The 14533-nt window shown below is 50.7% G+C and overlaps 1 protein-coding gene across 3 annotated transcripts in view; it reads right to left on the reverse strand.

The window, feature by feature from the left end:
• Positions 1-11644: 11644 nt before the first annotated feature.
• The window catches only part of Sorcs2 (sortilin related VPS10 domain containing receptor 2), a 398248-nt gene continuing 395359 nt past the window's right edge, over positions 11645-14533 (reverse strand). For all 3 annotated transcript variants that reach the window (XM_028882326.2, XM_028882325.2, XM_037208879.1), the window contains exon 27: positions 11645-13864. In XM_028882326.2, the coding sequence (XP_028738159.1) occupies positions 13800-13864 (65 nt within the window). In that variant the 3' untranslated portion in view covers positions 11645-13799. The remainder of the gene's footprint in view (positions 13865-14533) is intronic.

Consider the following 14533-nt stretch of genomic DNA (forward strand, 5'->3'; position numbering starts at 1 on the left):
TATCGTTGCTGGAGTCATCATTTCTGGGGGCATCAGAGGTCGCTGGGCAGGTGGGAGGGGAAGGACACCAAGGAAGGGGAAGGACAGCGTATACAAGAAATCTGTTATGGAGGACCCTTGGGCAGTCTTTGGAGTAGTTTGGGCCTGTGGACCTGAGTATTTAACTCAGTAGACACTGCCACTGCCTCCTTACTTCCTGTCTCTGTGCCAAGTGCTGGAAACAGAAAGGAATCCCCGGATGCCTGCTCTCAGGGAGCCTACAGAACACAGATGTACTCTTCCGGTGGAGATTGCACGGAGATATTGGGAATCTTTGATGAGGATGAGGCTAGCTTTGAATCCACTGGTAGAGTTTTGAGAGGTGTGGGGATTGTGTGAGCTAGCCAGTGGCATTTAGATGCAATAGCTGCTTGCCCCTGAACGTAGGGCAAGGAGACAGGAGGTGAGAGGAGGGCTGGAGTGGGCTGTAGAGGATTGGGGGAAACCGTGATGGGTCCTGTCAAGTAGAGAGGAGTAGAGTCAGGACTTCTCAGGGCTTCCCCAGGTTCATGCAAGCCGGTGGTTGGCTGGCAGAGCAGGCGTGGGAACCCACCCAGGGAGGTCCTGCCTGCTGCGGGGGCCGACACTGTGGAGGAGATGCCCAGTAGAGAGCAGCATGATGGTTGCAGACAGGAGCTAAGTCTAGGACCTACTTCTGGGCTTGACATCTGGATCAGGAGCCACTGGGTCCGAGTAACTGGGGACTGTGGTGAGGGATGTGTTGGTGGTGTTCAGGGACATGGGTGAACCCAGAGGCCCATTCAAGCCACTCATGGCTAAGGTGTTGGGCATTGGGTGAATGAATCCCAGCCATTTATCACAGGTGATGGAGGTACTTACTGCGTTGCGTCTGGAGATGGAGCCCAGGCTCCAGGGCAGCTGTGAGGTCACAGGGACAGTCATTTCAGTCTAGGGGGATTTCTGGAGCTGTACCAGCTCCCACCCTCCCTTGTCCAAGGTTGGCCACTGAGTCCTAAGCACTGGCCAAGTGTCATTGAGCCTATTTTCAAGTGATGCCTCAGGGTTTGGAGTCCTGGTGTGCTGCCGGAGAATGAAGGGACTCTTCGGTGTCATTTAAAACAGTGAGAGGATGACCGAGTGCTTGGCCACAGAGCCCGCCAGGGTGCTCATGTTCCGGGTTATGGTCTGTAACCCAGTGGCATGGAGCCTATCAGAGATGCACATCAGGAGCCTCCACAGGAAGCAGAGGAAACATTTTCAGATGTCTGTGACTCAGGAGCTTTGTGACAGAGACATCAATTTTCTGAGGCTGTTAAAAAACCGGCTCTCTCTTCACGTGAGAAGAGACCAGGCAGTCAAAAACTCAGGTGGGAGGCACAGCTGGGGTAAAGACTCAGTGAGAGGGGACAGGTGTGCGTTCCTCTTGAGCCGGAGGTGGGTGCCCAGGCTGTTCAGGAACATGGAGGGCACCCCCACAAAGGCCCTCCATAAACCTTCCCAAGAAGCACCCACAGACTGGGTGCCTCCTTCCTGTGGTGCTAGCTTCTGCTCCGGGAGTCTGGCTGGCCTGCAGTATGGCTCTCTTCAGTCCCATTCTGCCTCTAGAAATGCCAAGTGAACATTCATGTGCAGACTAACCAGAGCAGAGCCTGTGGCCTGCTGCCTCTAGGGGATGTTTGTCTCAGCATTCTGCCAGATGTGACTGCTGATTGCTACACACAAGACGTTCTGCTGATTGGGTCTCCAAGGAGCAAGTTAGGGGTTTAGGAAGACAGACCAATCCCAGTGCTGTGTCAGGAAAGATTGAAAAGGGAAGTTAACCAGGCGGCAGTGGCACACGCCTTTAATCCCAGCACCAGGCAGAGGCAGGTGATCTCTGTGAGTTAGAAGCCAGCCTGGTCTACAGAGTGAATTCCAGGACAGGCTCCAAAGCTACACACAGAGAAACCCTGTCTGGAAAAACAGAGAGAGAGACAGAGACAGAGACAGAGACAGAGGAGAGAAAGGAAATTAGAGGCTCAGGAAAACCACCCCCAAATCTACACCTATGAGGGAGGCTCATATCCCCTTTGCTACAAACCTCAGGCTTGCCTTAGCGTGTCTCTGGGCCAACTTCTGATCACAGCCTGCAGGGGACCTGCAGAAGCGTATCCAGGGTCCTACTCACTACACACCCGTCCACAGCCTTGGGATCAGTCTGCTCTTACAGTGGGTTTACAGAGTACACAAATGGTTGCCAGTGAGACCTGCTCCTCAACTGCTGAAGAGACCTCTAGAGGGGACATTGTTAGGTAGAGTCGACAGCAGATGACAAAGCCTGTGAGGTAGTTGGTGGGCCCGGCAAACCCCAGCCAGGCTGCAGCAGAGCCTTGATGAAGGTGGAGTCTCCTCTGAGAGCCTGGAGATGTAGGCTTTCCTGTGCCCTCGGCTTCCTTCCCACGTTCCTGTAGATGCATCACTGAGTGCATGGTGCTCACAATGCACCTTCCTGCTCCCTGCTCTTCCCTGGTTTAATTCCCCTTGGCCAGCAAGAGAGGCCCTGTGGGTGCTTGCTTTCTGAACAGTCATTTATCCATTTTTTTTCTTCTATCTTTAAAAACCAGTTTTTCACATTTTTTTCCCTTTATAAGCATGTCACCCTGGACAGAAACCCAGCCACACATACCTTCCCATCAGCACTCAGAGCTCAAGTGTCCCATCAACCCCTCTGTCCTGTTCTCAATCAACTCTTGACAGGACAACTTCAGGCTCCAGCCATGAGCCTCTACAGACTCACTTCAAGTTGACTTCGTGTAGCTTGTGCCTGAGGAGGGTCCAGAGGCTTCTGGAATCCTGCATCCTGACACACTGGGAGAGAGAGCACTTAGCCCACACAGGCTGGAAACCCACAGTCCATTACCACAGCCCATCTCCTGCATGCTAGAACCAAAGCTGGGCCTCTCCAGCCTCTGCTTAACCCTGATCCTGCATGGTCGAGGCACACTATATCCAGGCAGCATCTCTGTTTGTCCCTGGCACCAAATGCAGAGATCCTTGATGGTACTTGTCTGTGGGTTCTCTGACTGTCTTGCCTTTATATTCCTTTATTTGGAAGCTACACTCCAGCTTCATAGCTGACAGGGAGTGCAGGAGACACCATAACATGAACCAAAAGACTTCCGTGTTGGCCATGTGATCTACTCAAAACCTCTAGACTCCACAGAAGGAAGATATGGAGTCCAGAGACGTTACAGCCTTTTGGTAACCCGAGGACACGTACCCACCACTGCACCCAATCAGAAGACCATGGTTAGGATGGTCTCCACTCAGCTCTGTGGTCCAAACCTTTAGGTGTAGCCCAAGCTTCTCTGTGTTTTGCCCTCTAGTTCCCAGTCCCCCAGCTGCTTGTAAAATAATTACTCAGAGGCTTATATTAACTACAGACTGTTTGGTCTATGGCTCAGGCTTCTTGCTTGCTAGCTAGCTAGCTTTTTCAACTTGATTCAATCTATTTCTATTAATCCATGTTTCGCCATATGGCTTCGTGGTGTTACCTGTGTTCCATTACATCTTGTTCCCCGAGTAGTGCTCAGTGTCTCTCCCTACTCTGCCTTCCTTCTCCCTCTGTCTTGGCTTGGATTTCCCACCTGGCTCTATCCTGCCTTACCATAGGCCAAAACAGCTTCTTTATTAACCAGTAGTAGTAAGACCATCCCACAGCATTTAGGGACCCTCTTCCCTTTTGTTGACTTTCTTATTTGCCCTATGACCATTTTCCCCCTTTCCTAGATAATTTCATGTCTTCTCTCGCTTCCTCGTGTCCCCACCTCACACCTGCTGCTGCGTTGCCCTGTCCCGGGGCTGGGCACCTTATTGCTCTTTGGTTCCACCCTTCTGCTCTGGGCTATACCACACTTGGTCCCCATGGCCATGCTGTGCTCTGACTTCGAAGCTGGGTGATGTCCTGTCTTAGCTCTTCCCAGGAGCACCACATGGGCCCACTAGGCAATGGTGGGCCAGCAATTATACCTCACTTCCACCCCGTCTATTCTCTGGAGCTCGGCTTCTGCCCACTACTCACTCAGCTCCCCAGACAGCCCCGGCAATTCGGGCTTCAGGCCCCAAACTAGGCATCACGTGACATCTTTCTTCAGCCAGAAGTGAGTTCCACTGGCCTTGTCCTCACTGTGGCCACATGGCCCAGGCTCCTTGGGCTATTTATGGCTTCCTTTCCTAGCTTCCCCTATTGACCTTGAGTGACCTGAGGACCTGTGGGGCCATTTCCCTTTCCTGACATCGTTCTTGACCAGGGCTCCCTCTCCCTTCTCACCTCTTACCTCTCCCGATACCACTAATGTATGAAATAAGTGTGAGGTGTGTAGAGAACACATCAGAGCATTGCAGTTACAGGAAGCACTGGGCCCCTGCCTTCCTTAGCTGGCAGCTGGTGCCTGCTTGCCTGGGCTCTCTCAATTTATCCTAGGGTTGACAAGTTATATGCAGCTATGTGATGGAGCAGAAATGAGGGGATCTTGGGACTCAGAGGGGATGGGGAGCTTGGGTAGGGATTATGCTAGACCATTGGAGACTGTCCCTCTCTGAAGAACTCAGCCAGTGATGAATTCAGGGGGAAGGGAAATGTGATCAGGAACACCAGAACCACCATTTTTTGCACTGTCTGTGCACTGGCCACTCTTGCCTTTTCTCGAGGCTGACCCACAACTTTGTAAGGTCATAAAATTAACTGCATCACTTTGACTACTTGGAGTCTCCAGTGCTCTTAATATGAAGTGAGGATCTGTTTCCCACGCTGGTCCCTGTGTCCATGCCAAACAGGCACCTGCTGTGGTTATGGGTGGTCTGAGCATTCCCAGATCTGGCTGGCAGCACAACTCAGGGTCCCCCACTACTGTGAAGTGGCTTGCACATCTGCTTCAGGGTGACTGTCAGAATGGCCCATGGAGCTGTGGGATGTGCCTTGTGCTGGAATTGATGCGTGGTCATGACTGAAGCTGTCATTATGGCTGGGTTGCCATTGCCCTATCACTGCCCTGCAGGCAGGCACAGCTCAATACTGCCTCCTGAGCCAAGATCTAGGAAGGTCATTAGCAGAGCTGAACATGTGGGCTGTCCTGACATCACCAGCAGGCTGCCAATGTTGCTGTCAGCTCAGTGATGACTGGGCCAAGTGCTGTGGGCATACTGGGTCTGTGCAGGCTGGACCAAAAAGCAAGTTGTAGAGGAAAGGGTTTATTTGATTTCTACTTTCACATTGCCATTCATCGCTGAAGGAAGTCAGGACAGGAACTCAAGCAGGGTAGGAGCCTGGAAACAAGAGCAAATGCAGAGGCCACAGATGGGTGCTACTTACTGGCTTGCTTCACATGGCTTGCTCAGTCTGCTTTCTTATAGAACCCAGGACCACCAGCCCAGGGATGGCACCACCCACCATGGACTGGGCCCTCCCCCATTGATCACTAATTGAGAAAATGCTTTCCTTACTGCTGGATCCCATGGAGGCATTTCCTCAACTAAGGCTCCTTCCTCTCTGATGACTCTAGCTTGTGTCAAGTTGACACACAAAACCAGCCAGTCGATTCCCCCAGCCTGGGGTCACCTGCAAGGTCAGGGCTTTGGTCTCATTGTCATCCTGGCCCTACTGTAGTCTGGCACCCAGGCAGAGGGGTAATTCAAGGTCAGTGGTGCCCTCAGCTTGGAGGACATTTTAAAGACTTTGATCTGGAAAACCCTCCTGTACTCTTTAGAAAAGAACATCTGTGACTCAGATAATGTGACAGAGAGACAATGTGCACACAAACCTGTGTCCGGCCTCCATCTATCTTATTTCTACTCAAGTACCCAATGGGAGAACACATTGACCTGACGCCACAATTTTAAGGGCTTTTGTGGTTGTGTGTGTGTGTGTGTGTGTGTGTGTGTGTGTGTGTGTGTGTGTGTTGTATGGTGTGTTTGTAGTGTAGTGTGGCATGTAGTGATTTTGGTGTGGTGTGAGTGGTGTTGTATGTATGGCATGTGTCTTGTAGTGTGTATGGTGTGCCTGTTGTGTTTGGTATGGTGTGTGTGTTATGGAATGATGTGAATGTGATGCAGTATAAGTGTGTGTGTTGTGTTTGTGTGTGTTACATTTTGATGTGTGGTGTTTGGTATGGTATGTATGTTGTAGTGTGGTGTGAGCATGTTGCAGTGTGTCTGTGTGTTGTGCTGTATGTATTGTATTTTGGTGTGTGGTATTTGGTGTGGTGGTGGTGGTGGTGGTGGTGGTGTGTGTGTGTGGTGTGAGGTGTGTTGTGAACTGAGGCAAAGAAGGATTAGCCTGTTGGAGATGAGGGCTCCTCTCGGTCTTGATGCCTCTCTCTCTGAGTGCCTAGCACCCCAAAGTCTGCTTTTCTCCATTTTCTCTTCTCTCCTGCTGGCTTTAGTTTCTGCCTCATTGTACCCTGGGTACGTGCTTATTTATGTCTTCACTTTCCAGGCACTATGACATAAACAGGCTGAGAAAAGAGAGCTTTCTGTATTCTCTAGAAGACAGGTAAATTGTTCTAGAGAATACAGAATAGAGAATACTCTGAGTGCTTATGATGCTTGCTTATAGATTATAAATTTGAGAAAGAGAGTCAAACGCTTACTAAAACTTTTTTGAATGATGGATCCTACACAGGCAAGATAAGACTAGCAATTCATTAGGGCCACAGGCTACTAAAGAGGCACATCCATGCGGAGAGACAATCTGAACAGGCTTGCCAACTGCCATGGTCTTTAAAAAGGAAGGAGAGAATACAGGTCCCTAAATCCATGTTGGTAAAATCTCCAGAGGACCCATGGAGAGTGAGACAGAGAAGAGCGGGGAGATGTTCCAATGTATCTTCCTTTGTCTGTAGATGGATCAACAGCAGCAGATGCCCTTAGATATGCCCTTACCCTAAGAACTCTTCATTCCACTGGCCTGAAGAAAAGAACACATGCTGCCCGGTATGGTGGTGCACACCTTTAATCCCACCACTTGGGAGACAGAAGCAGGTGGATCTCTGTGAGTTTGAGGCCAGCCTGGTCTACAAAGTGAGTTCCAAGACAGCCAGGGCTACATAGAGAAACCCTGTCTCAAAGAAGAAGAAGAAGAAGAAGAAGAAGAAGAAGAAGAAGAAGAAGAAGAAGAAGAAGAAGAAGAAAGAAGAAGAAGAAGAAGAAGAAGAAGAAGAAGAAGAAGAAGAAGAAGAAGAAGGAAGAAGAAGAAGAAAAGAAGAGGAGGAGGAGGGAGGAAGAGGGAAGAGGGAGGAGAGGAGGAGAAGGAGGAGGAAAGGAAGAAGAGGAGGAGGAGAAGGAGAAAAAGAAAAGGAAGAAGAAAAAGAAGGAGGAGAGAAGAAGAAGAAGAAGAAGAAGAAGAAGAAAAGAAGAGGAGGAGGAGGGAGGAAGAGGGAAGAGGGAGGAGAGGAGAAGGAGGAGGAAAGGAAGAAGAGGAGGAGGAGAAGGAGAAAAAGAAAAGGAAGAAGAAAAAGGAGGAGGAGGAGAGAAGAAGGAGGAGGAGAAGGAGAAAGAAGAGAACACCTGATGTTTTTCTGTACACAGCCCGGTCTAAATATAAACTGGAGGATGCAGCAGTGGCCTTTAGTGGGAAATATCAGTCAGAGGCAGCAAGTCCCCAGAGCTGTGAGCAGGTCCTGGCACAGACTGAGAGTTAGATGGACCAGGTTTTACTGGCTGAAGCCTGCTAGGCTGTTACCAGTTCCTGTGCTTCCTAAGCATTTCTGTTTCTGCCATGTGTTATCACAAAAGGAAGCAGCTTCAGGAAAAACCCCAGAGGTGACAGAGGGGTTCAGGGACAGCAGGGGTGCTGGAGGGTTAGGCTCTGGGGCTCTGAAGTTAGGATGCTGAGCTCTGAGTATCTGGGGTGATTCTGGATCTTGTAGTTTGGAGAGAGAGCCGCGTCTAGCTCCACCACTGCTGTATTCCCAATGCTGCTTTACCTCAGGTACCATGCTCTTGGCCAGTCCCTGGGCTGGTCACTGTACCCAGGGGATCTGTGGTAAAGTACGTCCTTTCAGATGTCCACTAATGTGACCATCACCCATCCTGATGATCCTTGGGACTATGACCATATTTCCTCCTAATTAAATAATGGCTGCTCCTCCAGTGGTGGCTTTAGGCCTCTCCCTGTTGAGGATCCGCCCTCTCTTTGGAGATGTAGTAGGGAAGGCAGACATCGATAGTCGGTTTCTGTTGAAATGGGCAGAGGAGATGACAAAGAGCAGACTCAGCTCGTGTCTGAAACCTTGCTGCCCATTGAAAAGGACCCATGAGCCACACGTAACCTGTTTCAGCTGGGTGACACTAGCCTCGGGCCATGTCACAGGTGTGAAGCTTGCACACCCAGGAGTTATCTCCCCTTTGGTCCCCAGCCTGCTCATCTGGGGACCAGATATGAATGTGGTGGGCACCAGAGGTAAACCCGTGTGGGAGTGTCAACCCTGCCTGTCAGTTGTGGCTGATAATAGGCTTGAAACCAACTTGTCCCACCTGCAATGAGTTGGAAAAGAGAGACTCCCTGCCACCTCTTTGCATTTTACTCTCTCTCCAGTTCTGTGAATGTGACTGACCTGTAGAAATGTCTTCACAGTGGGTAATAGGATCAGCAGAACAGCTGCTCAGAGAGCATGAGAAGTTGGCTTTCTGTGCCCATGAAACTTGTGTGGTTTATGGTAAATCAAATGTTTTGAGAATTGGTGGCATCAAATGTCTTGGATACCAATGAGGCTACAGGGACCTGGGTCCAAGTACCCACAGTCAGGGACAGGATGGCAGTACGTCCCTGTTGAAGACCAAAGGAAGAAACCAGGAGATGGCAGGGACTGAACCATCGGCAGATGTGGACTTTGGGCCAGCCTCCTCCCAGGACAGCCTGGACTACACTAGCTGCCCTCTGCTGACAGACTGGACTTGCCCATCCTGTGGACTAGAGCTTTTGGGTAGGGAGAGGGCAACCCTGACCCAGAACTTCTCTCTTTTCCAACTCATTGCAGGTGGGACAAGTTGGTTTCAAGATTCCTCCACAGTGGCCCCTGGCTACCTTCTCAAACCCTGAAAGAATTAGATTCCTAGACACTCAGGCAAGAAAACCTGAAAACTTTTGTCAGGAGGCACAGCCCCAACATCCTCTGAGATGTCTCCCTTGCAGGAGATGGTGGGAGAATTGAGACCCATCTATATTCACAGAGCCTTCTTGTTAGTGAAGAAGATAAAAGAGGGTGTTACAGGTCTCCGAGTAGTTGGTCACCCCAAGTCTAGCCAGGCACTTAAGTTAGACACTGAGAATAGTAAAGAGTTCTGCCAGCTTGAGCTTTCTTGATCACCAGTGCTCACTGCCCCAATCATGAGCTTATACAGTTTAAAGACTCGAAACTTTAGAGTCCAAAGAAAAGCTTGCCAATCCCTGTTCCCAATGCATGGCCCAATGGATGACATGCATCTGGACAAACCTATAAGGTTATAAGGCAGACATGTGCTTGGGTCCACCCAGTTGTCACTACATTCAACAGTGAGTCTCTTATCCAGTGTAAACCACTAGGTTCAGTTTTATAGAGGGACCAATGCCTTTGTGTTTACATTAACTTGCCATGGACTATTTGAGCTCACTGAAAGCTGGCTCTGGAGATGGACTCTGGTTTTCCCGCTTCAGACCCAAGCAGGTTTTATCTCAATGTTCTCCAAAACCACCTTCTCTGAGTCCAGATGGCCCTCCAACTATTTGACAGGGATAAAGGAGAGCCACAAACATCCAGAGTAAGGGCATTGTGGCTATTATATGATATAAAACTATCTTTATCTACTACTTACACTCCTTCAAAAACAGAAGCATGGTTATGGTAGAACACTTTGTGTACTGTATGAAGACGGTCTTGTGTTTTCCATAAGGTTTACTGAGAACTTACCATGCCCCATTGTGGTAGTTTGAATGTAATTTCCCCCATAAGCTCATGGAGAGTGGTACTATTAGGAGGTGTGGCTTTGTTGGAGTAGGTATGGCCTTGTTGGAGTCACAGTTAGAGGCAGTCTTTAAGGTCTCATATATGATCAAGTCACTCTCAGTATCTCTAACCACTTCCTGTTGCCTGGGGTCAAGATGTGAGAACTCTCAGCGGCTTCTCTGGCACCACATCTGCCTGCATGCTGCCTTGCTTCCTGCCTTGACTACAATGGACTAAACCTCTGAAGTGTAAGCCAAAGTCACCCTCATTAAATGCTTTCCTTTATAAGGGTTACTGTGGTCATGGTGTCTTTTTACAGAAATAGAAACCCTAACTAAGACATAAGACAACCCATAGTTTAACAGTATGTACACAGGTAATATGAATTCATTACCTATGCAGTTTGGATTCTATTTTTTTTTTTAAACTAAGGGGCTGTTATACAGCACTGTCTTCTAAGACAAATATGCCATGACAACTTATAAAGGATTGTCACAGATGGGCTTGTTGAGTGCTGCTCTGTAAAGTCCTTGCTTCTCTGGGTGCTTTTCCAGAGTAGGAAGGGAAGCAGGTTATGAAGGTCTGAGAACATTAGATAAGGTTTGTAAAAGGTCAAAGTTCAGTACATTGATGTCAAAGCTCTGCTTACATCAATCAAGTTATTGGGCTACTTTCTGTAACATTTACAAGGACTGGCTTAAAAACAACAATATACATCTAATCCAAGTGTATTTAAATGTTTGGTTTTTGTCCAAGTTCTATCCAAGTATTTCACAGTTCCAGATAGGTGTTCAGTAGCCATCCTCGGAGGCTATGATAATGCTACGGTCAGAGAGATTAAAAGGGAGAATATTTTCCCCCTTCTTGGTCCAAGGTCAGCTAGTTCTCAGGGGACTTTGAGGCATATCCCCTGATATGCCTGTCACCTGTTCTCTCCTTCAGGGAGGCATGGAATCTTCTTGGACTGAAACCTCCCTGGGCACTGCCTCCTCTTAGCATGAACCAACCAGAGTGGTCCTTGTCCCTCCCCATCGCATGACAACACTTGGTGTGCATCTCTGAGAGGTGGGGGAGGAAAGAGAGTTAGAGGGACTTAGGTAAACTAGTAAATCAAAAGCAGGCTTTCCGTGATGGCAGCATCTTGCTCCCAGAAGTCATTGCAAGAGCAAACAGTGAGAAGGCATAGGATGCAGGTTTCTGAACAGGACCAGCAGAGAAAGGGAGCCTATAAAATACCCAAGTCAGTGTCTGTTTAGGGACTTCCAGCTTCGGGTCTTTCCCCTCCTAAGAGAATACATTCCCTCTCTCCACAGCATTCTCCTCTGTCCTCCCCAGGTGTCCAGTTCTTTGTCTGTGCCAGGGAATGAACTCAGAAATCCCCTAGACCATCATCATCCCTGGCTCACGGTATGTGGTAAGGTATGTGTATGGTGTGGTGTGATGTAGAGATAGGCACTAAGCATGCCTTCATTCTAAGGTAGACTTGGACCATGTTTGTTTGGTGTGTGTTGTGTTGTGCTGTGGCATGTGGGGTGGTATGTATGTGATATGGTGTGTAAGGAGGTGGTGTGTGTGGTGTGCAGCATGTACACACGTAAAGCATAAAGCAGATCTTCACACTAAGGCAGACACAGACTCTGTTGATTTCATCTTTTTTAAAAGCATCACAAATGATTTATTGGTTGTTGTTGTTTTTTTTTTTTTTTTAGAAAGGAAAAACAAAGAATTCATCACCTCTGCTATGCCCACACGCCAGGTATGCCCAGGGCCCAGTGGAGAGTGGTATGAGCCCCTGAGCTGGTAGCATCTGGGCTGCCTGTGGGTGCTTTTGCCCCTGGCTGTACAATGCATGGCACCTCAGCTGATAAGCAGGGAAACCCTGTGCCTGCAGAGTGGTCCGCAGTTATGGAGATGAGAACCGGGGAGGCTCTTGGGTCTACACACTCCAAATGTTCCTAATAGAAACAGTAACATGGATTCCAAGTAGCTAGGGAAAAAAACCCACCCAGGTGTCCTTGAGTGCTCACAGAAGGCAAAGGCCTACAGTTGGTACTCCAGGCGCCGGTGAGCTAACGTGGAGGGCTGCGTCCAGGGATTCTGTGCTGACCTTGGATCTGGTGGGGGCTATGGGGTGCCTGAGCATCTCCTTCTGTGTAGCACTAGGGAACAGGGACGTGGGGACATGTATGGGGGAAAGGTCTCCGCTTATGCTTCTTTTGAGGCAGCGAGAAGGTACATGGGGCAGAGATCTTCAAGTGTCACGTCCTTCACTGGTACTAGGCTCCCGGTTATAGCCCCTCACAAGGAGGACACCCTACAGTCACCTCTGGAGGGACCCCAAGCCCCAGAGAGTGGCAGAAAGTGAGAGATGCTGGGGTACAGTTGGGACATTCCCCCAGACCAGCTTTGTGCCCACACAGCTGCCTTGATCTAGGCTGTCCTGTGTATGACATGAACATTTGGACGCCAGCCCGTCCCCTAACAGAGACTGAGTTCCGGAGCTGTCCTGTGGGAGTATCTCCCCTAGACATCTCCTCTTACACAGGCCACCTCTCTTCCCCAGGGAGTGGGTGTGCCGAGCAGCAGCCGAGGAGGGGGTCAAGGCACCTGGGCCTTGCTCCAGGCCAGCCTGGCCTCTGGTGAGGCAGCAAGAGTCTGGAGTTGGGAGGAGGGAAGAGGGAGGGAGGGAGGGAGGGGAAGGGGGTACTGACTTCAGTTTCAAGGCAAAAGGTGAATTGTGCCAGCTCACAGCATGGACCTGTGCTGGGCCCCTGACTCGGGTACCCTGCGTGGGAGGAGCAGAGAACTGACCCTGGGGCCGCCTCTGCTGCTTCCTGTCTGTGACCCCGAAAAGGCCCCCAGTCACTGGGTCCTCTACTTCATTCTACCAGGAGACACTGCTCTCCCACACCTCTTCTGGTTGGCTCTACATGGATCTCTCAAACCATAAGGCATCAAAGCCTGATTGATGTATGCAGCTCGTGTGCCTTTCTGTGGCCTGCGGACTCTTCTAGAACCCAGACCTGGCCGGAAGCCAGAGTCATCAACCTAGAGGCAGTGGAAGGGCACCTCCTATTGGATGAGCAGGAGCTGCACGTAAGGGTCCCTTCCTTTCTTGTCCCCCCCTTCCCACCCCACCCCATTGCCCTGAGGGAAAACCAGAAGATCTTTGCCCCTCTAAACCCAGCCCTGGGCATCCTGAAAAAGGGGGTCTGAGAGTGGGATTCTGATAGAACTTAGATGGCTTCTATTGCCTGGCCTTGGAAACAGAAAGCTAAAAGAAAGAGCCCCCCAAACTCAAATAGCTCTACCTAGGCAGGTATTTACACTACAGTGGGAAGAGGGTGGTCGCCTGGAGGGAGGTGCTGAGTAGGCCTGGCCCATACACTTCCTGGCTCTGGGCTCCTCTGCAGGGTCAGAGACTGTGGGGCCAGGGCTGAGCAGGTCTATAAGTCTGGTGTTGGGGGTGGCTGTGGGCTCACCCCGGGAATGGGCTGGTTCAGCTCCAGGCAGGAGAAGCCAGGCCTGAGCTGCATTTACAAGTCGGAGCAGCCAGGGCAGCATGTTCAGATCTAAGGACTGTGGTGCGACGGTATCAAGGGTGAGTGGGGACTTTGTGTGGCACCACAGGCCTGTGTCCAGGTGGGTCACGAGTCGGCTGCCCCAGGATCCCCTGGGCCTGCTGGGGCTGACAGGGAGAGGTGTCTGTCCTCTGAGTGGGGACAGCTAGAGGAGATGGCCTTTCCACGGGTCTCAGGGGGGGCGTCATTCCAGCTGCACTGCGGTCCTGCACCCTCTATGGAGGTGGCAGGAAGAGAATGTCCTGGCCAGCTGGTGCCATCAGCCCACCAGGTAACCATGCATCTCACGGGAGTTGATGCTCAGGACCACACCCGAGTGGTTGCCTAGGGAACAGAAAGATGCAGCCCATTAGTGAGGCTGGTGGGAAACAGACCACACAGGAACACAAGTGACCCTCAGCAGCACCTGGGGCCAACATGCAGTGGGTGCCGTGATGTTCCCTGTGCCCGGTGCAGGGTGTGGGGAGGTGGGGTCTCCAGTGTCCTAGGTGGTGACAGGAGGGAAGTGCCAAGTGTCACCACATGCAGTGGTCCAGAGAACTATGCGGCGAGGCACCCACTGACCTGCGTGAGGGCTACCCCTGGCATCGGCAGCAAGGGGGCACAGGAAGGGCTGAGACTCTGCCCCCTCTTGGCAAAAAAACACTGCGGTATGAGGTATGGACCAGGAGGCAGGGAGGGAGATGGGGGCCACAGGGGGAGAGAGGGAACACAGTGATCGACAAAGACAGGTTAATAGACGTCCTTGTGTGGGCTGCATTACGAGACCAGGGGATGTTCTCCATAGCACCTGTCTCCCTGTCTTGCGCAAAGCCAATGGTGCTGATGGGAGCAGGCAGTGTTGTTAGTGCTACCCAGGCTGTTGGGGCCCAGATCCCTGGCCGTACCTAACTATTTGTGCGACTCTCCATCAGGGCCTCCATCTCACTGGCCCCATTAATCTGTGACATCAGTTGCCAGGGTACCACAGAGAGGGACTGCCACAAGCAGTGC

This window comes from Peromyscus leucopus, chromosome 10 (genome assembly GCF_004664715.2).
Source record: "Peromyscus leucopus breed LL Stock chromosome 10, UCI_PerLeu_2.1, whole genome shotgun sequence".
Classification (NCBI taxonomy): domain Eukaryota; kingdom Metazoa; phylum Chordata; class Mammalia; order Rodentia; family Cricetidae; genus Peromyscus; species Peromyscus leucopus.